This window comes from Sus scrofa, chromosome 12 (genome assembly GCF_000003025.6).
Source record: "Sus scrofa isolate TJ Tabasco breed Duroc chromosome 12, Sscrofa11.1, whole genome shotgun sequence".
NCBI lineage: Eukaryota > Metazoa > Chordata > Mammalia > Artiodactyla > Suidae > Sus > Sus scrofa.
The window spans coordinates 36,508,589-36,535,889 of NC_010454.4; the positions used below are offsets into that span (position 1 = coordinate 36,508,589).

Sequence of the window (27,301 nt, forward strand, 5' to 3'; positions counted from 1 at the left end):
AGTAGAAAAGGAACATTGAGATAATATAAAGATTTTTATTTTTTTATTTTTTATTTTTTTTTGTCTTTTTGCCTTTTCTAAGGCCGTACCAGCGGCATATGGAGGTTCTCAGGCTAGGGGTCTAATCGGAGCTGTAGCCACAGGCCTACACCAGAGCCACAGCAAGGACAGATGAGAGCCGTGTCTGCGACCTACACCACAGCTCATGGCAATGCCGGATCCTTAACCCACTGAGCGAGGCCAGGAATCAAACCCACAACCTCATGGTTGCTGGTCGGATTCGTTAACCACTGTGACACAATGGGAACTCCTGAGATAATATAAAGATTTTTATAGAACTGAAATTATTTTGAAAGAATCTTACAGTTATATTTTTTAAACCACGTTATTGGGAGTGGTCTATGAAAGCACAAACCCATTAAAAGTCAAAATTGGACTTGCCTATTGAAAGCATAGTTCTTGGGAGTTCCCGTCATGGCTCAGCGGAAACGAATCTGACTAGTATCCATGAGGATGCAGGTTTGATCCCTGGCCTCGCTCAGCGGGTTAAGGATCCGGCATTGCCATGAGCTGTGGCTTAGTGGAAATGAATCCATATGCTGTGGCAGCCCTAAAAAAACAAAACAAAAAAAAAAAAGAAAAAAGATATCTAGCAGCTCATGTTTTAAAGTATGTTATTAAGTTTTTAGAAATGTCTTAACATATTTTTAAAAATTGAAGTGTAGTTTACTTACAATATTATATTACTTGTGAACCACATAGTGATTCAGTATTTTTACGGATTAAGGTCTTGCATCTTAATACCAGTATTTTCTAGAAAAATCGACTAAATGTAAGTTATTTATACTAATTTCTTATGATTTTTTAATATAAGATTCTCCTGGAAAAACTACACTGGCTGCAAAGCTATCTGCTAAGAAACAAGCGTCTATGTACAGGGACGAAAATGATGATTTTCAAGTAGAGAAGAAAAGAATTCGACCCTTAGAAACTACACAGCAGGTAAACAGTTTATTGGCAGTAAAATAATCCCATTAGTTATAGCTGAACAAGGTAGTCAAGTATCAATTATGTTTTCAGTGGCATTTGTAGATATTGGTTGGGTAAACTAATTAAATGGTAAATTATTAAAATTTGATTTTATTTAGTCTCAGTGCAAAGGAGTTTGTTATTGTAATAGATTATTCATAGTAGGATGTCATTAAAGTGGTACTGAATGGTACTTTCTTATGTATAAGGAATTTGATAGTAAAATATTTACTTAAGATATATATCAGTAATAGAGCTACCTTGTATTTTTTAATTCCTTTGTTGTTTTTATATAATAACGGCCTCTGATATGAATATTCAGGTCATAGAATTTTTGGTATTGATAGTTTTAATGTAATGACAAGGTTTACTCTTATTTATTGAATTTTTAATGTCTATACATTATAAAATATGTTTACTTCTAAAAATTATTGAAAGACCTAAATTATCAGGAATGTTAAGTGAATTATATTTTTCATAAATGAATACAGTGTTTTCTCATAGAGTTCCTGGCATTGAGGTAGGGAGGTTGGACTTTAATAGACTTAGTTACAAATAAAAATATTGCTTTTAATTAATTAGCATATCATTTTAGATGATTATATATTTTAATTGAATATATTTTAAAAGTACTTGCATTTTTACATAGTTTGTCTGTTCCCTTGTTTTTAGAAATGGAATGAATTTCTTTTCCAGTTTGGTATTTGGAGAAGAACTAATTACAATGAAGTGTGGATCTTAGAGATTTTTCCCCCCCAAAAATGTGTGCTTAGAGTTGAATGTTGTGAGGTGGGGCTCGACATATAACATTTAATCCCTGACTCCATTGACTCTCATTTCTTTTTTGGTAGGAATGGAATTATCAATAGAAATGCTTTTTTTTTTTTCCCCCTTTCTAAATTTTTCTTTTTTGGCTGCACCTTCAGCATATGGAAGTTCCTGGGCTAGGAATCGAGCACACCACAGCAGTGACCTGAGCTGCTGCAGTGGCAATGCTGGATCCTAAAGAAATGCCTCCCCTTTATAATTTAAGTAAATAGGTTTTTGGCCAGTAAGAAAAAACATAGTTTGGAAAGAAAAAGTGGTATTTATAAAAGAAATTTTGTCAAATACAATTTGGATTATCGAATATCTAGTAAGTGATACAATAATAGTAATCAAGTAATCATGATTTTATCATTTAGGAAATAATGAATATTTACATTCAAATTTTTTATTCTTTTTTTTTTAAATTTAGAATAAGATTTCCTTTTTTATTTACCTTTTTTTTTTTTTTTTTTGCCTTTTTAGGGCTGCACCTGTGGCATATGGATGTTCCTAGGCTAGGGGGCGAATCTGAGCTGTTCCTGACAGCCTTCACCACAGCCATGGCAGTGGGGGATTTGAGCCACATCTGTGACCTACACCACAGCTCACGGCAACAATGGATCCTTAATCCACTGAGTGAGGCCAGGGATTGAACCCCGTCCTCATGGATACTAGTCAGGTTTGTTACCACTGAGCAATGATGGGAACTCCTATTTACTTTTATTTTCCAGTTGGGTGTGTAATTGGACTTTGCTGTAATACTATTCTTGGTGTCTATGTGGTGGGTCTATTTTATGGGAAGATCATTTAATGATACTGTAGTTTTGATGTATCACTAATTAAAGCTAGTTGATTGGAGAGGTATTACTGTATTCTACCTTATTTTATTATTTTTATTTTTTGTCTTTTTAGGGCCATACCTGCAGCATATGGAAGTTCCCAGGCTGGGATCTGAGCCGTGTCTGCATCTCAGCTCATGGCAACGCCATCTCCTTAACCCATTGAGCAAGGCCAGGGATCGAACCCGTGTCCTTGTGGATACTAATAGGGTTCATTACCACTGAACCACAATGGGAACTCCTGACAACGTTATACCTGTTTTGCTCTTCGAAGACAAGTAACCTCAGCAGACTTCTAGTTTACATTATACTTGATTTGGGTTCTATATTTACAGATTAGAAAACGTCATTGTTTTGAAAAGGATGTGCAGCACTTGGATGCAGAAGTTGCTTCAGGAAAGATCACAAAACTCGACTCTCCAAAGGAAAGATAAACTCCTTTTCTCCACAAAATGTACGTATTTATTCCATTGTTCATTTTAAAGAAGGAGAATGTGGAGTTGGCTAAATCCATTTTTGAAACAGAAGAACAGTATAATCACAGAGGAATAGAAAACTCAGAAGTCGTAAGTGCTATCACATCTCTGCTCCTGTGTGAGATGGTAAACCTGTGCCCTTTGTGCCCCAGTTTCCTCTTTTATAAAATAAGAGAATTGGGCTAGAATGAGATCGGACAGTTTTTTTCCTCTTCTGCATTCTAAGGTGTGTGAACTCTCCTTCCTAAAGTTCTGTCAATGTCCTTAGGGCAGCAGTTCTCAAGGAGTAGTCCAGGGAGCTCTGGAGAGTCCTGAGAATTTTTTCAGGCCGTCTCTGAAGTCAAAAGTATTTTCGTAGCGATAAGAAGATGTTATTTACCTTTTTTCTTTTACTCTCTTTGACATTTGCACTGATGGTGCAAAAGCAAAGATTGGTAAAACTTTAGGTGCTTTCGCACAATCAAGATAGTGGCAGTAGTGTGTATTAATAGTACTTTTCTTCATTGTCATTAATGCACAATTAAGAAAAGCCAGTTTCACTTAATGTCCTTAATGAAGTAGTAAAAATTACTAATTTCATTTATTTGCACCCTTGATTTTTTTTTTTTTAACATTCTCTGAAAAAATGGGTAGTTTTCATAAAACACTTTCACGTTCAGGAGTTGTCTTGAGGAAAAGCACTTTGTAGGATAGTTTGGACTGTGAGCTGAACTAGCCACTTTTTTCACAGAACGTTGTTTTTACTTGAAAGAATAACTGACAGACCGACTATGGTAATTCTTGAAAATCAACAAAATAAGCTTGATAAAATTTGAGCTTTCAAGTGAAAAATCAGAATTTTGAAAAATTGTGTATACTACTGTGAGTTTATCAGTTTTCTGATACTTAAAGACTCTTCTGATGATATTTATTGGTGGTGATATTACATAGTGTGACTTTTTGATATTGTATTGTAAATGTGTTAGCATCTGTAAGATCTGTAAAATCAGTATATTATTTTCTAAATGATATTACAAAATGGTGTGTAGAAAAGATCCACCCTAAATGCAAGATAGACCAAGGGATAGTTTTCTTTCCCCTCCTCCCCAGGCAACTACAGATTTTTTTTTTTTAGTCACTGTAGATCAGTTTTTATTTCTGTCATTTTATTTACTTATTTTTAAAAAATTTTTTAGTCAATGAATTTTATTACATTTACAGTTGTACAACAATCACCACAACCACATTTTTGTAGTTTTACATTTATGAAATCATGCCTGGTACTTTTTTATTGAATTCCAGGTACTTTGAATTTTACGTGCTGAGTACTGGATGTTACTGTATTTCTCTAAATACTCTTTTGAGTTTTGTTTTGAGATGCAATTAAATTACTTGGAATCAGCTGGATCCTCTTGGGCCTTGCTTTTAGGATTTGTTAGGTAGGTCCCGAGCAGGGTTGAATTTGGGCTAAATAGAGGCTAGCTCCATTTGAGTCCTCTCTCTAATGTTCCATGAATTGTGAAGTTGTCCAGCCTGGCTGGTGGGAACAGGCACTCTTCCATTCTCTATATGAGGGCCTCATCATTTCAGGGGGTTCTTGCCGCTCTCTTGGATTTGTTTCCCCACTGGCATTACTGATCAGTACTCTGCTAGACAGGTGAGACGTCCTTCTGCAGATCTCTGAGTTATTATTATTATTAGTTTTGACTGCTCCCATGGCATGTGGAAGTTCTCAGGCCCAGTCTCAAACCCCACACCACAGCAAAGACCCAAGGCCCTGCGGTGACAACACCAGATCGTTGACGTGGTGCGCTGCAGGAGAACCCATGGAGTTCATTCTTCGTACAGCTCTCTCCATTTTGGTATGCTTCTCTGTGAACTTGAGTCTTCCTGGTCTCCCTGGACTCTCAGCAATGTCTCTGCAACTTGGGTTTGCTGGGCTATATCTGGGTTCCCCTTCCCCTTGCCACAGCCGGGATAAGCTGAGGCCACACCAGGTTCTCTAGTAGACTGAGCCCTCCTCGAAGATTGTGACTGTTTCATTCATCTTTATGTTTCAAGCATCTACCCTAATGCCAGGAACCTAGTTATATATAGACTGAGTGAATGAATGCCATAATCCCTGTCCTCAAATGCCTTCTTTTAAATTCTGAAAAACAACATGTGGGGAAAAAAATGGTCACAGAAGTGAAAATGGTTATCTTCGCAGAAGTCTTATATTTGAAGTCATCTCAGGAGCTTTTAATGTTGAATTGTCATGAATAATATATGCTGTATGTTTGCTTCTGCCAGTGTTTTCTTGCTCATTTTCTTTCAAAGTGCCTTATTTTCTTCATAGAATTTTCGTCATCAAATTTATTAGTCTTGTTTTTTTAGTCTATTTGCTCTGTTAGAATGTAATGTCAGTCTTTTCCATGGGTGTCTCTGGTACCTAGAATAGCATTATATAGTTGCCCAATAAATATTTGTTGATAGAATCTGATTGGATTCTAATAATGATAATGAGGCAGATACCATTGTTGTTCTCACTTTAGAAATAAGGAAACTCTGAGAAGGAAGTAATTTGCCTAAGATCATAAAACTGGCAAATAGTAGAGTTAGATCCTACCCAAGTTCTGGCAAATGCTCTAATTATTATACATTCTGTAAAATGCCTCTCAGAAATTCTGGAGCTGTCTAAGCAGTACCAAGATAAGGAAAAAAATACTATGGAGAAGCCAAGGCTAAAGAAATCAAGTATAGAATAAGCTGTGATTGATAATGGCTAAGTAAGATAGAGAAGTGATTTGAAAGGATTTTGTTTTGTTTTCATTGGTTAAGAAAATGAACCCAGATCAGACTGCCTAGGTTTTTTGTTGTTTTGTTTGTTTGTTTTGCTTTTTAGGGCTGCCTCCATGGCATATGGAGGTTCTGAGGCTAGGGGTCTAAATCAGAGCTACAGCTTCCGGCCTACACCACAGTCACAGCAATGCCAGATCCGAGTCGTGTCTCGACCTACACCACAGCTCAGGGCAACACCAGATCCTTAACCCGCTGAGCAAGGCCAGGGATTGAACCACAACCTCCTGATTCCTAATTGAATTCATTTCCACTGCGCCGCCACAGGAACGCCCCTGCCTAGGTTTTTTATCACAGCTCTCTGCTCTTTACTACCTTTGTAACCTTAAGTTTTTAAACTATTGCTACTCCAGTTTCCCATTTGTTAAATGGGGATAGGAATAGTACCTATCCTCTGGGGCTGTTAGGAGGATTAAACAAGTTAATGCATATAAAGTGTTTAGATTATACCTGGAGTATCTTGGGGCTTATTAAGTGTTAAGTGGCATTAGAAGTAACCACGCAGCAGAAGTAGCAGCAGCAGCAGCAAATAAACATATTTGTATGCTGCATATAAAAGGTGTTATATAATATCGATTAATAATACTAATTTTGAGGAGTTAGGTTTATAATAAAATTTTTTTTTATTTTTTAAAGTTTTATTGAGTATACAGTTGATATATAAGGTGGTGATAATTTCTACTGTACAAAAAAGTGACTCAGTTATACACACAGTCCATTCTTTTTCATATTCTTTTCCCATAGAGATTACCATAGAATATTGGGTAGAGTTCCCTGTTTTATATGGCAGGACCCCTTTGGCCAATCGTTCGATATACCAGGGTGTGCATATGCCAGTCCCAACCCCCCAGCCCATCCCTCACCCCCTGTCCCCTTTGGTAACCATAAGTTTATTTTCAAAGTCTCTGAGTCTGTTTCTGTGCTGCAAATAGGTTCATTTGTATCCCATTAGATTCCATGCATAAGTGATATTTATCTTTCACTGACTGACTGACTTGGTATGATAATCTCTAGGTCCATCCATGTTGCTGCAAACGGCATTATTTCATTTATTTTGTGACTAATATTCCATTGTATATACATACGACATCACATCTTCTTTACGCATTCCTCTATGGATGGTATTTAGGTTGCTTCCATGTCTTGGCTATTGTAAATAATGCTATGGGATACTTGTGTCTTTTCGAATTACAGTTTTCTCTGAATAGAAGCCCAGGAGTGGGATTGCTAGACCATATCGTAGTTCTATTTTTAGTTTTTGGAGGACACTCCATACTGTTTTCCATAATGGTAGTATATAAATTTTTTTTTAATTAAAGTATAGTTGATTTAGTACGTGCCAATTTTTGCTGTACAGTAAGAACATTCTTTCAATATGTGTTAAGGATGTTTATAGCTCAACCTGTTTAGAGTATAAACCATTTAATTGTAAGGAGAGCTACTATGCTCCTGACTGAGTACCTTTATTTTATTTTATTTATTTTTTATTTTGTTATGGCTGTACCCAGGAAATGTAGAAGTTTCTGGGCCAGGGGTTGAATCTGAGCTGCCACTGCAACCTATGCTGTAGCTGTGGCAATATCGGATCTTTTAACTCACTGGTCCTGACCGGGGATTTAACCCATGCCTCCATAGTGACCCAAGCTGCTGCAGTTGGGTTCTTAACCCACTGTGCCACAGTAGGAACTCCTGAGTACCTTAACCTTTTTTTTGCGGGGGGGGGGCACATCTGTGGCATATAGAAGTTCCCAGTCTAGGGGTCCAATTGGAGCTGCAGCTACAGGCCTGTGCCACACACACAGCAATGCCAAATCTTGAGCCGCATCTGTGACGTACACCACAGCTTTCAGCAATGCCAGATCCTTAACCCACTGAGCAAGAATAGGGATCAAACCCATAGCTCATGGGTACTAGTTGGATTCTTAACCCATAGCCTCATGGGTACTAGTTGGAGCCACAACTGGAACTCTGCTGAGTAATTTTAAACTAGGAGTTTTATGGTTTCAGGTCTGAGGTTCAAATCTTTAATCCATTTTGAGTTAATTTTTGTAGGTGGTATAAGATAGTTGTCCAGTCTCATTCTTTTGCATGTGATTATCCAGTTTTCCCAGTGCTATGTTTTATTATAGACTGTCCTTTCTCCATTGTGTAACATTTAAATCACAAAATTACCTTCTGTAAATTCTGGAATAGGTGATTTTGTAAAAAGTAGAGGAAAAATATGTAGTTTCATAATATTTAATATTTATTTTATATCAGCTTTTGAAATTAGTTTATCATCAAAACTTAAATAAAGTCATTTTAGAAATGCAGTCCACATTTTGGGAACTTTTCTTATGCTGGTGGATAATATGCTTCATATTCATGTATCATGTTTTAATCTAGATCATCTGTAGATTTGAATAAATTAAATTGAGGGACTTAGGCAAGAGACCTTTCTTTTTAGGACCAGCTCCTTCAAATGGGAGGAAAAAGATGGTGAGACTGTATTTAATATGCCTCATTTCCCATTTAGCTCTAGTACCTCTAAATTCTCACGATGCTTTTCCTATTTTGAGTCTTATAAATGGTATTAAAGCATATTTCTTTTCTAGAATAGTTACTTGGATTTGTAAATGGTTTAGTTCTTTTATCCCTACAAAGATACAAATGTTAGAGTTTTCATACATTTACAATCTGTAGTTGTATTATTTTTTGGAAAGCTTTCCTCCATAAATTAAATGAGAAATAGTTTAATGATTTCTGTTTTCCTCTAAATTTGACATTGAACTTGTAATGTTTTTCTTTCAAATTTTCTTAGTTTTTATTAAAATAATTTATTTTCGAACCTGAGAATTGAACTAGGAAGTTGTCTTTTTACCTTCCTATCATCTCCTCTCCTTACTGTCTCTTCAGTCAGAAAATGGTGTTAGTACCTCCTCTCTTACATGAAGTACCTTCCAGTGTCCCTTGCTTTTTCCCCTTTCCTTGCATTTTATTAAAAATTTTTTTTTTATTATAGTTGATTTACAATGTTCTGCCAATTTCTGCTGTACAGGAAAGGGACCCAGTTTTATGTGTGTGTGTGTGTGTGTGTGTGTGTGTGTGTGTGCGCGTGCGTGCCTGTGCTATACAGCATCCTTACAATTTAGATTCATGTTTTTATGTGGATAATTCATATTTCAAAGATCTAGTGAGGCATCAATCTCCGTATGGTCAAAATATATTCAGGAAAAAAACATTTTATTTTAGTTCTTACACCATTCATTTTCTCTAGAATTCACTTATTCTATTATCTTAATTCTTTTAGTAAATCCTCAGAATGGATAAAATTCTCACAGACACATTCTTCTGCTTATGCCTGATTTTTATTTATTTATTAAAAATGCTAACATTATATATACGCTTTTATAGAAGCAATAATATTCTTTGTTTTAGTATTGCAGTAGTGTTTATTTTTGCCTAGTGTGTGGTGGGCCCAGCAGAGGGCGCTGTTGATCTTCAGATTAAAGTGGTGGTGGTGGGCAAAACTTCAGGCTTTCTTTTTCTTCCTCTTAAACCTCAACCTTTACCTTCTTCTCTGTCTTTTTCTCTCCTTCTCTTTCTCCTTTTTCTCCCGTCCACCTTCCCTCCCTTTAATACTTCAGATAGTTTGTAGAATCTCAGGAGAAAATGACCAATTTGCTCTGAAAACTCTAGAAGTCATTTCACCTAGTTTTAATTTATTTAAAATAACGGCTTATATACTGAAATGAGGCTTACCATGTTTCAGAAACTCTTCTAAGCCGCGTAGAAATACTAACTTACCTGGTAAATACCTGTTCATGTAAGTAATGCTAATTGCAGATTCTTTTAAGTTTTCTGTGGATTTGACTATTTTCAAAATAAAACAAAATCACTTAATTCAGCCCTTATAATAACCTTATTATATTATTTATATATAAAATATTGTGTATTATATACATTATTTGTATATATAATATATATATTATATATAACATTATTTATATTGAGGCAATTGAGTCACAGATAGCTTAAGTTCATGTCACAAAGCTGATGGGTAGAGGCTGGTTTAGAACTTGGGCAGCCTAGCTCTAGAATTGATCTTCTCAACCACCTCATTATTCTGCCTCTGAATAAACTCTTCCAGATGACCTTTAGATTAAAGATAGTCTAGATAATCCACTTGAGATTAGTTCCTCTTTTAGTCTCTCTCAACAGCCTGTTCTTTATGATGCTTAACTGAAAGTTTATAGTCACATATTTATTTATTGATTTCACAGTTTTATTTGCCTCCTCGCCAGGTTGTCTGTAAGAACAACTATGATTTCTCTCTTGTTTACTCTTATAATCAGCATTTGGCACAGGACTTGCACCTAGTAGGTACGCACATATTTGTTGAATAAGTGAAATGGAAAAACGGCTAAAGAAAAGGAAGTATACTATTTACCATTGTTTTTTTTGTGGCTTACAACTTTTACTCAGATCCATATACTTAAAGAGGTATGACTACTGTTAAATAGAAGAGACTTAAAGCAGATTTTTAATTTTTGGTGGCGGAGGTTTATGCCCACGGCATAGAGATGATCCCAGGTCAGGGATCAAAACTGTATCACACAATCACAGTGCCAGATCCTTAACCTGCTGAGCCACCAGGGACCTCCTAAATTTTGGTTGTAGTTGTTGTGTACTAGCTCACAAAAATGAAAGATCAAATAATTATTTCAGGGGCCGAGATGTAAATTGGTGCTTAATATAAACAAAAATTAGAAACAACTTTATTTTCTATAGCTACTCTAGGAACAAATTACTAAATTGTGTTACCATCTAATTGAAGTGTAGTTTATTCAAGAAGCAAAATATTTGAAAACTATTATGTACCAGACACTTAAGAACAATAACTTGTATTTCTTTAAGAATTAATAATAATGATATAACGATAACTTTTTGGAATATATGCTTGTGCCAGGCAGTTTATATATCTTGTATATTTTTACATCAGCACTGTGAAGAAAATAGAGCAGATATTAGTCTCATTTTATGGGTAAGAAAATCGAAGGCCAAAGATAATTGAATTATTTGACTGTGGTCATAACTACAGGTATATGGTAGAAGCATGGTTTGAGCCTGGTTTTAAAACTGAGTGAATATAGATCCATGGATTAGAAATGGGGGAAAAGGAGAGAATTGAAATGACTGGGAAAATTTTTTGTTTTCTTGTTGGCTGGTGAGGAAAAAAACAAAGCTGGTAAGAGTAAATAGATTTTATTATTCAATGTGTCTGGCTTTGAAATATCTTCTTTTAAATAATCAGTCTGCAATTGGGGAATATTAAATCATCTTAAACATTTTGTGTATGTCTACTAAAGAGTCAAAAGAGATTTTGAACTCAAATTTTAAAAAATTATGAGGAATATACATTGTTTGAAAAACCTTTAATAATATAAACCAATACAGAGTAAAAATCAATATAATCTCCCTTAAACTATTTCTCCCAAGCCCTTGCCTCCTCCTAGAAGGTGAGCACTTTCATGAGAATCTTTCTGGATCTTTTTGTATAAATTTACAACAGGTATTTTTCATAGTTCTCATACAGTTGTTTTTAAAAATATTTAACCGTCTTATTTCCGGGATTTATTTTAACATATATATGAGGCCAGTCTTTAACTGTATGCTTTTCCAAATAGATGATCATTTGTCCCAAGTTCAATTAAAGAATACTTTTTCCTGATTTGAAGTTTTGTTATTATCATATACTAAATTGTTGTATGTATTTGAATTGGTTCCTGGACTTTTTTTTTTTTTTTTTTTTTTTTGTCTTTTTGCCATTTCTTGGGCCACTCCTCGGCATATGGAGGTTCCCAGGCTAGGGGTTGAATCAGAGCTGTAGCCGCCGGCCTACACTGCAGCCACAGCAATGTGGGATCTGAGCCGCATCTGCGACCTACATCACAGCTCACGGCAACGCCGGATCCTTAACCCACTGAGCAAGGGCAGGGATCGAACCCGCAACCTCATGGTTCCTAGTCAGATTCGTTAACCACTGAGCCACAACGGGAACTCCGGTTCCTGGACTTTTTAAAAAAATTTTTATTTTTTTCAAAGTGTGTATGTATATAGTCAAAGCATGTACGTATATAGTCAAAAGAGTTCTACATTTCTTCAAACAAAAAGCAGTAGACCCTTGCCCTAGTTCTAGCTTCTACCGATTCCCACTATTTGAAGTCAGTAATTTGTAATCATTTTTATTTATTCTGATATGTATTTATTTTTTAATGAGTAACATGTATATACTGCCTTTTTCTTAAATTTTCAATTTTTGGGTACTTTCCATTATCTTCCTGTTATCCTTTCTAATTTTCTCATTACTTCTCCTCAAGCCTCACAGTATTTGGTGTTTTCTATTATTGTAATTATTTAAATGTCATTAAAAACTGAGCCAAATGTTGTATTATGATTACAGTTCTTCCCCCAAACCAGGTGTTATTTTTTCTAGTGCTTATATGTGTCTTGTCATTTGCTTAGTTTTCTGTATATCTGTAGTTGTGTATCTCCAAACTCTAGTAGAATTTAAAATCTGTTAGATCACTCAAATGCATCGGGTCAAGAATGTATGTATTTTTTAGACTCTTAATATTTAGTGAGATAATGAAAAATACTTTTTTGGTGTTGGATTATATATATATTTTAATAACATTGACCTCTGTTTTTTTTTAAATACAAAAGCATTATTTATTCCTTTGTGAAAATTTGGAAACTACCAGAATGTAAACTTAGATTATTTTATTAATCTTTATCTCCTTAGTATCATCCCCTGTTATTTTGCTTGCTATCCTTTTACATAAACGCACACACACAATTAATTACCAATTACTGTGTAAGAAACCAGCCATTTATTTAGCTCACTCTTCTTGGGGTCAGCAATTTAGGCTGGGCTCAGCCTGGCATTTCTTCTGCTGATCTCAGCTGGGCCACTCATGCGTCCCTAGTCAGCTACAGGTCAGCTGCAAGTCAGCAAGGCAGCTCTGCTTCATAGGGGTTGGTTGGCAAGTTACCTGGGACCGTGGGATGAGTATCTCTCATTGTCCAGCAGGCTAAACCCAGCCTGAGTGTGTGTGTGTGTGTGTATGTATGTATGTATGTATATATAGGGTGGCTCCAGGGTTCTAGGAGCAGCAAGAGAACAACTCCAATGTGCAAATACCTTTTGAACCTTGGTTTCTGTTATGTTTCCTAATATCCCAGTCACCAAACCAAGTCACATGGCCAAACCCCGATTCAAGGGATGGAGTGTACTTCTTGGTGAGAAGAGCTGCAAAGTGACCTTACAAAAAACATAGAAATGAGAAGAATTTGTGGCCATTAAAAAAAAAAAATTATATATATATTATTATATATATAAAATAGGTATTATGTGTATACTTTTTAAAAAAAAAACTATTTGGGTTATAGTGTATATAGCTTTTATTTTCCACCTAATATATTATGGTCATAGAAAAGGCTTTTAGAAATCCAAATCTTAGGTGGTCTATTTTGATGCATGCCATTTTTTAAATTGAAGTATAGTTGATTTACAATGTTGTGTTAATTTCTGCTGTATAGCAAAGTGATTCATACACACACACACACACACACACACACACACTTTTTCATATTCTTTTCCATTACGGTTTATCACAGGATATTGAACATAGTTCCCTGTGCTGTACAGTAGGACCTTGTTTAGATGCATTTTTTTTTTTTTTTTTGGCTGTGCCCACAGTACATGGACGTTCTCAGGCCAGGGATCGACCCCCGAGCTACAGCAGTGACAATGCTGGATCCTTAACCCTCTAGGCCACCAGGAAACTCCCAGATGTATATGTTTTTTTTTCTTTTTAGGGCCACACTTGCTCCATATGAAAGGTAATGGGCTAGGGGTTGAATGGGAGCTGCAGCTGCTGCCTAAGCCACAGCTTATGGCAACGCCGGATCCTTAACCTGTTGAGGGAGGCCAGGTATCGAACCTGCATCCTTGTGGATACTAGTCAGATTCTTAACCTGCTGAGCCACAAGGAGAACTCCCCAGATGTATACTTTTTTGATCTACCCTTTCTTTTTTTCTTTTTCCCTGCTATGCCAGAAGTTTCACAAACTATAGTCCATGGACTGAGTATGGCCTGCTGCTTGTTTTTATAAATTTTGGTGAAAACAGTTTACATTAATGTACATATTATCTGTGGCTACTTTTGCACTACAGTGGTATTTTTTTGTTTGTTTGTTTTTGTTTTTTGTCTTTTTTTGCTATTTCTTTGGGCTGCTCCCGCGGCATATGGAGTTTCCCAGGCTAGGGGTCGAATCGGAGCTGTAGCCACCAGCCTACGCCAGAGCCACAGCAACGCGGGATCCGAGCCGCGTCTGCAACCTACACCACAGCTCACGGCAACGCCGGATCGTTAACCCACTGAGCAAGGGCAGGGACCGAACCCGCAACCTCATGGTTCCTAGTCGGATTTGCTAACCATTGCGCCACGACGGGAACTCTGTACAGTGGTAGAATTGAGTAACTGTGGCAGGTAACCATATGGCTTCCCAAACTTCAAATATTTACTTTTTGGCCATTTAAAGAAAGTTTACCAACCCTTGTCCTATGCTATTTTAATCTCGGTAGGTGAGGCCAGAAGTTGGTGGCATTAGTGTGAACCTTTTGCTTTATCTGCAAATTTACCTAAGGGAAGGATGATAGAATGGGTGAGTAAGTTGCTTGAGTGAGTTCCCTTCAGCTCCAATAATTACGGTTTGTAGGAGCTTGTAGAAGGCATAATAGTGACCACTACAGTGGAAATAGAAAGGATGATTCTCAGCAATTTCAACTCTCCTTCATCGCATTAAGTGAACCTGGTGAGAGTTTCAGGAAGACTTGCAGTTATTTTCCTTGATGTGTAGAAATACTTAATGAACTACTATAGCAATCTAGCTGACGTGTGTACGTATCTCATGATACTGACATCTGCAGTTGCCCTAATTTAGAAGTTTTTCACTTATTGATAGTTGGTACGAAAAGATAACTTTTGCCTTAGAAAACTACTTTGTTAATTTACAAATTGTATGACCAGTAGACAGGTAGACAGAGAAATAGATGTATTGATTTATTAAAGTTTTAAAAGATTCTGACAGGCACAAAATTATACAAAAATTGGAAATATAAGTGTGTATATATTTATATTTCCCTCAACCATTTGAGAATAAGTTACTGATATGATATTCCATCACCCTAGAATACTTGAGTGTCTGTTTCCTATAAGCAAAGACATTTTTCAAAAAATTTCCTTCTCAGTTCCTAGTTAGCTTTAAGTTTTATAATGAATGGATATTGATTTTTGATATATTAAATGTCATTGCCTCCATTGGTAGGATTGTATGGTTTTATTCCCATATCCTGTGGATAATAGTGAATTACACTGATTGGTTTTTGGATACTGTCCCAACCTCACATTCAAATTAAAGCTGGTGTAAAACCCACTTGGTCATGGTGTAGTACTTTTTTTTTATATATAGCTAGATTTGTTCGCTGAGTTTTTTTAAGGGCTTTTGGCATCTATGCTAATAAAGATGTTAGTCTTTAGTTTTGTGTTGGTTTTATGTATTATATTTGTCTGGTGTTGATATCAAGGTGTCATTATGTATGTAATACATCACACAGATTTTGGTGTTACATTTTTCTTATTTTCCTTTTGATTTTTTTTTCTGACCCAGGATTTATTTATGTTAACAAAAATTAGTTTTTCCCACCAGATATTTTTCTCTTATTAATTTGTGATTTGTGTGGTTAGAGATCATATTTTATGCTTATACTTTTTAAAATTTAATAATCTGTTTGTGAAAGCTCTGAGTTCTTAGAAAGGATGTGTGTATTCACTTACAGACAACTACTCTGTTTTTTATGTCAGTTAGCTCAAGTTGGCTTGTTATGTTCATTTCTTTGTTACCGATTTTTTTTTTTTTTTTTTTTTTTTTGGTCTGCTTACAGAGTGCTGAAGGCCCTGTAATTGTAGATTTATTTCTTTTAATTCTGTCAATTTTTGCTTCTGGTAATTTAAGCTCTGTTATTAGTTGTATACATTTAAGATGATATCTTCTTCTCTTTTTTTTTTTTTTTGGCTGCACCCAGAGCATGTGGAAGTTCACAGGCCAGGCAGGGACTGAACCTGCACCATCGGTGGTAGCAGAACGCTGGATCCTTAACCTGCTATGCCACAAGGGAACTTCCGAAGATATTATCTTCTTGATGAATTAACCCATCTGTCTTTACGAAATTTCTTTGTTCTGCAATCTCCTTTGCATGATTAATATAGCTGGTCTGGTTTTCTTATGATAATTGTTTGAATAGTTTTTTTTTTCATCCTTTTACTTTTAACTCATTTGTGTCTTTACACTTAAAGGGGGATTTTTTTTCTTTTTTGGCCAAGCCTAGGGCATATGGAAGTTCTTGGAGCAGGGACTGAATTCATGCCACAGCAGTGATCCAATCCACTGCAGTGACAATGCTGGATCCTTAACCTGCCACACCATAAGAGAACTCCTAAAGTGGATTTTTTTGTGCATTGTTGAAACTTCCTTTTTTTATCTAGTCTGACAAACTCTGCCTTTTACTTTTTTTTTCCCCTAGGGCCACTCCAGAGGCACATGGAAGTTCCCAGGCTAGGGGCTGGATTGGAGCTATAGCTGCAGCCTACGCCACAGCCATGGCAACACCAGATCCTTAACCCACTGAGCAAGGCCTGGGATCAAACATGAATCCTCATGGATACCAGTCGGGTTCGTTTCTGCTGTGCCATAATGGCAACTCCCAAACTCTGCCTTTTAATTAAAATGGTTACATTATTTGCATTTAATATAATAATATGATTGCTGTTTACTTTTGGTTTGTCTCAATTGCTCTTTATTTCTCTTTTTTTTTTTTTCTATTTCTTGGGCCGCTCCCGCGGCATATGGAGTTTCCCAGGCTAGGGGTCTAATCGGAGCTGTAGCCACCAGCCTACGCCAGAGCCACAGCACAGCAAGCGGGATCCGAGCCGCGTCTGCAACCTACACCACAGCTCACAGCAACGCCGGATCCTTAACCCACTGAGCAAGGGCAGGGACCGAACCCGCAACCTCATGGTTCCTAGTCAGATTCGTTAACCGCTGCGCCACGATGGGAACTCCTGCTCTTTATTTCTCTTAAAAATTTTTGGCCTTGTTTTGGATTAATTGAACATGTTTTAGGATTCCATCTTTTTTCCATTTTCTTCTTAACTATGACTCTTAGCTTACTTGTTCTGGGGTTTCTCTGAGGTTTACAATTAAATTTGTCACTGTAATTTGAAACATTTTACTTCACATACAGGGTAGAAGAACCTCTTCCCCCTATACTTTCATTTCCACCTTCCCATATGTAGTTTTTGAAAATATATTTTACATCTGTGTATATTATGAGCCACAGAGTATTTTATTATTATTTTTCCTTAAAATCATCAGTTATTTTTTAATTTTGAATTTTTTTTAGTGAGACTTTATAAAGCAGTTTAAGGATCACTACAAAATTGAAGGGAAGGTACAGAGATGCCCTGCCCCACCCATTCCCATTATCCACATCCCCCACTAGAATGGTGCATTTATTACAGTGGATGAACCTGCATTGACATATCATAACCACCCAAAGTCCATAGGTTGTTACTTACAGTTCAAGTTTTGTTAGCCCAGCGCTTGTACCTGCACTGAGTTCCACTGGTGTCTCTATTGTATTCACCTGTTGCTCCTTGTATTCACCTGTCTGTCTCTCCAGTCTTAAAGGCAGCGGTTTGTCCTGTGTCCTCCCTTCTCTTACAAACCCAGGAAAAGTTGCTGATTTTTCAGTCTTTTCAATCTTTTACTTAAGATGGAATGCTGACTTCAAAGTTATTTATATTCAGAAATGGAAACCAGAAATCTACCTCCATTATTTTAAGCAAATTTACAAATCAGGAAAATCATTTATTCCCTCATCCTCCTGTTTCCTACTTTGGTACCCTTCAATCCTTTATGTAGCGTCAAATTTTTATCTTGTATAGTTTTTCTTTCTGAAAATCTTTATTTAACATTTGTAGTACAGGCCTGCTGGTAACAGATTTTTCTCAATTTTTTTCTTTGCCTTTTTTTTTTTTTTAAATGCAATGCAGTATACATATCAAAATTTATCATCTTAACCATTTTTGTGTGTGTGTTCAGTTCAGTGGCATTGTCTGTTCACATTGTTGGGCAGCCAGAACTCCTTTATCTTCCCAAACTGAAACTCTGCACCTCTTGATCCATAACTCCTATTCTGCCTTGCCTTAGCCCTTGGGAACTACCATTCTTCTTTCTGTTTATATGACTGCTGTGAGAACCTCATTTAAGTGGACTCGCACAGTGTTTGTCCTTTTGAGTCGGAGTTATTTCACTTAGCATAATATCTTCAAAATTCATCCATGTTGTAGCGTGTATCAGAACTCCCTTTTTATGATTAAATAATATTCAATTAAATGTTTATTTATAGCATTTTGTTTATCCATTCATCCTTCAGTGGGCATTTGTGTTGTTTTCCTCTTTTGGCTTTTGTGAATAATGCTGATGTATGAACCCTGGTGTACAAATATCTACGTGTTCAAGTCCCTGCTTTCAGTTCTTATGCATATGTGCCCAGAAATGGGATTGCTGGATCAAATGGTAATTGTTTAATTTTTTTGAGGAATTTCCGCCTTGTTTTCCATGATGGCTACAACATTTTATATTCCTACCAGCAATGTAAGAGGGTTTCAATTTCTTCATATCCTTGCCAAACGCTTATAATTTTCTATTTTGCTTTCTTTTTGAAAAACAGCCACCTTAATGGATATGAAATGGTATGTCTTTGTGGTTTTGATTTGTATTTTCTAATGATTTGTGGTGTTGGGTGTCTTTGAATGTGCTTATTTTCCATTTGTATATCTTCTTTGGAGAAATGTCTATTCAGGTCCTTTTCCTATTTTTTGAATAGGGTTGTTGTTGTAAGAGTTCTTTATATATTCTGGATATTAACTCCTTTTTAGATTTTGCAAGTATTTTCTCCTATTCTGTGGATTCCCTTTCATCCTGTTTGATGGTGTCCTTTGATGCACAAGTTTTTAATTTTCATGAAGTCCAATTTATCTGTTTTTGCTTTTGTTGCCTTTACTTTTGATAAAGCTTTATAGTTTCAGCTCACTGAGTATATGCTAATTTTTTACATTTTTTTTTTCTTTGTTTCAATTTATGTAGCTTCTTTTGCTATGTCTTGAAATCCCTAATCTTTTCTTCTGCTGGGTCTAATTGATGTTAATCTCATCTAGCAAATTTTTTTTTTCAGTTGTGTTTTCATTTGTGGAAAGAAGGCAATAATTATAAGTATGACATTTTTGTTTTCCTTCCTCTGTAATCATAGTCATATGTTGCCTGCTGTCCAGTGTCTGAAAACTATTATTATGTGTTTTGTCCAGTTTTTGGTAGTTTATTATGGGAGAGTAAATACTGTTCCTTATAGTTAGAGGTCGGTGTCCCTACATTTATGTTGTAAAAGACATTTTCTTTGTTTCTCTAAAACTTGGCTTTTTGGGAAAGTTACAAAAGAATATGTATTTTTTCCAAATAAAAACTTTTTTTTTTAAATTTTTTTAGGGCCTCACCTACAGTATATGGAGGTTCCCAGGCTAGGGGTCAAATCAGAGCTGTAGCCACTGACCTACACCACAGCCACAGCAACGGGGGATCATTAACCCACTGAGCGAGGCCAGGAATTGAACCTGCGTCCTCAAGGATACTAGTCAGGTTGTTAACCCCCGAGCCATGACGGGAACTCCCCAAATAAAAACTCTTATAAACTAGATGTTGCACTAATTGAGCAAGATTAACATTTGATGTAGAAGGTAATTGATATTGACAACATGGTTTCGAATGAGATGTTGTGAGTTTTAAAATGGTAGCTCTTTTGAGTTTTAGTGGAGTAGCAGGAATCAGGGCAGTAAAAATATCAGATTCTTTTTATTAATCAGTAATCTGGATTATTAGGAGAAGCAGTCACCATCCCTAGACAACTTTTTGGTCTGTGTTGATGATATTACATTCTGATCAGTTTCTCCGCCTTCTTGACGCTAATGACCTACTTCAGCCTTTAAGTCAACAGCATTACCACAGTTTAGGCATCATTGTCCTTTGAGACTGTCCCACCTCTGAACTCAAAAGTTGATATTCCCCACAGTAGTCATAAACTGCCTTGCCTTTTTCCCCCCTTTTTACAGACTTTTCTCCCATTCACATCCCACTGCTCACTCATTTCATTGCGTTCTCTTTATAGTTATTTTCCCTTTCTCTTGTTTGTTTTCATTATTCTAGTTGTTTCCTTAGTTCTAGTTGTTTTCATTAGTTCATCTAGTTTCCCTTTCTGTTGTTTGTTTTCATTAGTTCGAATCATGTTCTGTTTTCTCCTGTCCCTTCCAAGAAAACCTTCTCAGCTATTTCCTTAATAAACTATTTAAAACAGTGTTAGATGTGAGAGCAATGTATTTTTCTCCTCTGCCATTTCATTCATCTCTGTGATTGATTTGACTCTCCTTACTGAGTAGTTAGGCTTTCTTCCCTGGCTCTTTTTGGGGCATTATTCCAAAAAGTACATAATTGATCTAAGAGGAAATTAGGAAATAGAGTAGGATGATTCTTAAAAGAATGAAAAACTAATAGCTGCTCTTTTGGGGGGTATCTCTATTCAGTATATTATTGTTATTGTTGCTCTTTTTTTTTTTTTTTTTTTTTTTTTTTTTTTTTTTAAGGCTTCACCACAGCATACGTAAATTCCTGGGCCAGGGATTGAATATAAGCCACCGCTGTGGTAACACCAGATTCTTTAACCCACTGCTCGGGGGTGGGGATTGAACTTGCATCTCTGTAGCAACCTAGCCACTGCAATTGGATGCTTAACCCACTGCACCATGGTGGAAGTTCATGTATATTATTTTTTCATTGTATGTTTTTTAAACATTATTTTTATAAATGGTATTTGATCATTATAAATAACTCAGGTAATATCAAAAATTATGGAAAAGAAAAAAATGAATCAAAATGCCATTATCACGTCTAGCTGTCAATATTTTTTCTATTATTATCTTGTATTTTTTGTCGTTTACTATTTTTATGTAGTGTTTACATGGGAAGACATTGCATTCCTTAAAGATTTTTTTTTTCAGCCCATGTCAGCTTTTTACTGATTATGGCTTCTGTCATTTAGTTCTTTTATTGGTGGCTCTTATTTCTAACATATTCAGTACTTCTCGGTGAGGTTTTGCCGGTCACAGTTTTGTCACATAATTGGTTCTTCTGTCAGTTTTCAGTCAATAAGAAAATTTTATCCTGTGCAGTTTTAGCCAATGTGAGATTGGTTGTTGCTTTTTCCTGCTAGTGATGTTTGTTGAGTCTTTAGTCTCTTTTGAGAATGAAATTGTGATGTCAGTATAGGCTACTTCTGTATACATTGTCATCCGTTATCAACAATTTAGGGAGTTAGTATGTCTGTAATACCAGAGAAAGGTAATTTGGTATTTTGATGTTTAAAATTTACATTTTACCTTTTACCTCAGAAAGGTGATAATGCTTGTGGTATAAAAAAAAAACAAGAACAAATGGGTATATATTAAAAAGTTCCCTACACTCAGTTTCTCAGCCATTCTGTTTCCTACCCCAGATGTAGCTGCTGTTATTTATTTCTTATGAATCCTATGAGAATTATTAAAGCAAGTATATACATATAATATACAGACACATTTTACGTGGTATGTCTGTACACTCATATCAAGCACGTATATATGTGTCTTTACTCTCTTGCAAGTAAGTGTGTTATCAAAGTCTTAGATCATTTTTCTGCCTGATTGGTTAAAAAAGGTATCTCATACTTTTAATGTATATTTCTTTTTCTTATTATATAGGAGGTTGAATATTTTTTCAAATAATCATCAAATAATCGATTATCTTTGTCAATTAGGTTATTGGTCTTTTTTTTTTTAAACTGTTTTATAGTGTTCTTCAATATTAAATTAGTTCTTTATATTATGAATTGCAAAAGAGTTTTGTTTTGTTTTTTTGGAGTTCCTATCGTGGCTCAGTGGAAACGAATCTGACTAGCCTCCATAAAGATGCAAGTTCGATCCCTGGCCTTTCTCAGTGGGTTAAGGATCCTGCATTGCCACGAGCTGTGGTATAGGTCACAGACATGGCTCGGCTCCTGTGTTGCTGTGACTGTGGTGTGAGTTGGCAGCTACAGCTCTGATTCAACCCCTAGCCTGGGAACCTCCGTATGCTGTGGGGGCAGCCCTAAAAAGACTAAAAAAAGAAAAAAAAAAAAAACAACAAAAAACTAGTTGTTGATCTTTTGACTTTGTTTGTATTTGAGTTCTAAATTCCTTATGATATCTGGTTCTATTTCTGGACTTTCTGTTTTTCATTGATCTATGTACTATTTTATTATTGCAGTTCATTAATATTTTATGTATGTAGTTCCTCCTTATTACCTTTTTATTTAAAAGGGTCTTTGGCGGAGTTACCCTCGCGGCGAAGCGGAAACAAATCCAACTAGGAACCATGAGGTGGCGAGTTCAATCCCTGGCCCTGCTCAGTGGGCTAAGGATCCCGGCGTTGCTGTGAGCTGTGGTATAGGTTGCGGATGCAGCTCAGATCCTGAGTTGCTGTGGCTCTGGTGTAGGCCAGCGACAACAGCTCCCATTGGACCCCTAGCCTGGGAACATCCATGTGCTGCAGGTGCAGTCCTAAAGGGACAAAAGACAAAAAAAAGTCTTTGGCTATTCTTGCTTGCTTATTTTTACATATGTACTTCAGAATTAACCTGTTTAGTTAACAAAATATTCTTGATATACTTTATAGATTATTTAGAAGAAAATTGATTTCTTTATGATATTGTCTTCTACGTTAAGACTATGCTCTGTTTCCATCTGTTTTTTTTTCTTTTTATTTCCTTCAGCCATGTTTAAAGTTTTCTTAGTAATTTTTTTCAGCTTTACTGAGGTATAATTGACAAATAAAATTGGAAGATATTTAAAGTATACATCATGATGATTTGATACACATGAAGATTATGAAAGGGTCGCTGCTATCCAATTAATTAAACATTCACTTATTAACTTCTTGAATGTATTTATAAGTTGATTCCTAGTATCTTCTATTTCTTTATAATTGAGATTTTTTCTTTTTATTACTTTTTTTTTTTCCTTTTTCTTACAGCTGCACCTGTGGCATATGGAAGTTCCCAGGGTAGGGGTAAAATTGGAGCTGCCAGCCTATTTTGCAGCCACAGCGACCTTGGCTGAGCTGCACCTGCAACGTATACCCCACCTTGCTTCAATGCTGGATCCTTAACCCGTTGAGTGAGGCCAGGGATTGAACCCGCATCCTCTTGGATACTGGTCAGGTTCTTAAGCTGCTGAGCCACAATGGGAATTCCTATGTGGCATTTTCATTAAGGATTAATATTAAACTATAAAGATGAATTAGATTTATTTTCACATTTTATGTTTTAATATGTTAAACTATGTTGATAGATGTCTAATACTAAATTACCCTTTTGTTCTTGGCTTTTTGGGTTTTTTTGGTGTGTGTGTTGTGTACATGTACAAGAGTCCTATTTGCAGTTACATTTAGCTTATACTGTTTTAATACTCATTAGTTTGTCTTTTTCATCAAAGGGTGTCTGCCAGTAGTTGTGATTTTGGTGAGCTCGGGGTCTTTCTGCTCTGCCGTCTTTGCCTACTGGGCAATATTCATTAGTGATATTGGTCTCGATATTTCTGATGAGAGAGTTTATCTAGATTTTGTTTAGCATTGGTGTTGTACTTGTTTGATAAAAATGGATCTGTAAACTCTCCCTATTTAAAAAATCTTTAATTAAGGACATTTCGTATACAAAGCTGAGAGAGATCAGAATAATGAACTCCCTTGTGCCCATCACTCAGCTTTAACAATTATCAATATTTTGCTATTTTGCCTCCCCTATTTGTTTTATTTACCTCCTGCCCGCCCCCCCCCTTTTTGGCTGCGCCCACAGCATGTAGAAATTTCCAGGTCACAGATTAAGTCTACACCACAGCAGTTACCTGAGCCACAGCACTGACAGCACTGGATCCTTAACCTGCTGAGCAACCAGGGAACTCCTACCCTCTGCCATTTCTTCTTTTCTTTTTGGGGAGTAACAGTGGAGGAGAGAGTGAGGGACTAGAATATTTTAAAGCAACTATCACTCATCCTATCTATTTACTCATTAAACAATGTATATATTTCTAACAGATAAATACTTTTTAAAAACATGGCAGTGGTATTTAAAAATAATACTCTTATAGCTTAAAAAAAAGTAATTTTTTGTCTACTACCCAGTCTGTTTACAATTGTCATTGATTGTTTATAAAATACCTTTTTTTTTTTTTTTTAGGGCTGCATGTGCAGCATATGGAAGTTCCCTGGCTAGGGTTTGAATTGGAGCTGCCACAGTCATAGCAATGCTGAATCCAGCCCCATCTGTGACCTATGCTGTACCTTGTGGCAACATATGATCCTTAACCCACTGAGCAAGCCCAGGGATCAGACCCACATTCTCAGGGCACTATGTTGGGTTTTTAACCTGCTGAGCTACAACAGGAACTCCTAGAAAATATTGTTTTAGAGTTGGCTTTTTATTTTTTATTTTTACATATTTATTTTTTTAAGGCTGCACCCACAGCATATGGAAGTTCCCAGGCTAGGGGTTGAATCAGAGCTACGGCTGCTGGCCTACACTACAGCCACAGGAACGCAGGATCCGAGCTGTGTCTGCAACCTACACCACAGCTCATGGCAACGCCGGATCCTTAACCCACTTAGCAAGGCCAGGGATCAAACTTGCATCCTCATGGATCCTAGCTGGGTTTGTTGACTGCTGAGCCATGAAGGGAACTCCTAGAGTTGGCTTTTTAAAAATCGGAATCCAAACAAGGTACTTGCATGATGTCTCTTTTAAGACATGCCATTTACTTGTTGAAAAACTATTATTTGTCCTATAGGATTTCTCATATTCAATATTTATTTGAATTTGTCCTCATGGTATCATTTAAGATAGTCCTTTATCCCCATTTTTCTTGTAATGATAGTTAGCTCTAGAAGCTGAATTAGATTCAGCTTTGATTTTGTCCTTGTTTTTTTTGTTTTTGTTTTTCAGGAATAACACAAAGTGCTGTATGCTTACTATTACATCACTCAGGAGGCAAATAATGTCTAGTTATTTCTCCTTAGTATAATATATCAGGATTGTGTTTTTATGTCATTTGATATTCTTCTGCATCATTTTCAATGACTGCATTGCATTCTTTTGAATACCTGTTCTATAATGTCTCATATCTTATGGCTGGATGTTTAGGTCAGAGTCTTTTCCATTCACTATGCTAATTACTTAGTGGCTGTAATTATTGTTTTGAAGACTCAGAGACTTTTCAATTTAGGGAAATTCTCTTTTGTTATTTGTTTGGTAATTTCAATCCCTGATGTAATCAGGCGCAATTTCCTTTTGAAGAAATAGAACACTACTCAAAGAAAGGTCAAGGAAGAAATACAACTACTTTTATTGGAACTCAGAAGATTTTAGGCAGCTTCTCTCTTCTCTGTGGGACCTCATGTGTCTTCTCTGTGTCTTTTTGCAGAGTTATCTCTTTTTGTACGTTGCTTTTTTTCTGGATATTTATCTTCTTTCACGTGACCCTACCATGACACCTCAAAATGGAAGGCTTGAAGTCTGAATTGTTCTCGTCTGTGCCATGTCATTAATCAACTCAGTCTAAATGCTCCAAATACAGATGCCTAGGAAAGGGAATCTTACTGGTCTTACTATGCCTAGGAGTGTGTTTAGACTTGGTCATGTGTTATTAATGTATACACTAGGTCCACCTTTTCAGCAGAGGCTATAGTGTTGAATTGTTTTCAGAATAAAAAGTTGAACACATGTCTAAAGAGGCGCCTAACATAAATAACATCTTTATCGTATACACCAAATTCTTTTTTTTTTTTTTTTTTTTTTTTTTTTCCTTTTAGGGCCACACTCATGAACATGGAGGTTCCCAGGCTGGGGGTCCAGTTGGAGCTACAGCTGCTGGCCTATGCCACAGCCCCAGCAATGTGGTATCAGAGCCACACGTGTGACCTGCACCACAGCTCACAGCAATGCCTGATCCTTAACCCACTGAGTGAGGCCAAGGATCGAACCTGCAACCTCTTGGTTCCTAGTTGGATTGTTTCTATTACACCACAATGGGAACTCCTAAATTCTTACATATGTAAGATCCTACGCCAGAGCCACAGCAACTCGGGATACGAACCGCATCTGCGACCTTCACCGCAGCTGAGCGCAACACTGTTACACAGCAACCTTAACCAGATCCTTAACCCACTGAGCAAGGCCAGGGATCAAACCCGCAACCTCATGGTTCCTAGTCGGATTCATTAACCACTGAGCCACGATGGGAACTCCAACAATTTTTAGCTAACATACTTCTCTTAGGAAGAGCTTTCACTGTTTTCCCCTTTTCCTTTCTTTGATTCTTTTTCTTTCTTTTCTGTTTTGTCGTTGTAAACATCGCAGGTATTTCTCATGACGTTAGAAGGACTAATCACAACATTTTGAGACTCATTGCTATTGTCACATCTATATAAACTGCCACTATACCAGGAGAATTTTTGCTTTCTAGCAAGCGTGTCATCTTTATGATATGTTTGCTCTTAAACTGAGACGTCTTATAGAATGTGATTGTTCTAATATAAATTTAGATTAAAAAATCATACCACTCTAGGTATAGATCTAATCTAGAATCTTGATTAATTCTACTGTAATATACACTTTTCAGAAACTGGGGCAACTGTGTTAAAGAATTGCCATTTACACTAGGCAAGAAAGTAAACAGTAAGTGGAGAGTAGGGTAACAAACACTTATGGTATCAAAAAACAGCCGTGAAAAGGATCTGTCTTAATGTGCTAGCCCACTGCAGTTTAACATATTGCTTACAACCTTCACAATAGAATTTGAGTGACTTCAGTTACACATTCCAGGAGACTGGCAGTCTGTTACAATCAGAGTCTGAACTTCAGAGCAGGCTAATTTACAGCGATGGGATGAAGAAAGTTGTGGATTTGTATTACACACTCTCACCTGACACTGTATCTGATCCCTTGCCTGCTGATTGACATCTTGAATGAGCTCTTTGAAGCAAGTTCCAGCTTAATTAAAACGTTTGCTTGGTTAGCAGTGATCTGTGAAAGCCTGTGATAAATATTGAATCAGGTTC

The 27,301-nt window shown here is 36.4% G+C and overlaps 1 protein-coding gene across 1 annotated transcript in view; it reads left to right on the top strand.

Moving 5' to 3' along the window:
* Positions 1 to 27,301, top strand: part of BRIP1 (BRCA1 interacting protein C-terminal helicase 1) — a 141,710-nt gene that overhangs the window by 10,451 nt on the left and 103,958 nt on the right. Inside the window, 3 exon segments of the mRNA XM_021067301.1 lie at positions 875 to 1,002; positions 3,011 to 3,095; positions 3,098 to 3,129. Coding sequence (XP_020922960.1) covers positions 875 to 1,002; positions 3,011 to 3,095; positions 3,098 to 3,129 — 245 coding nt within the window.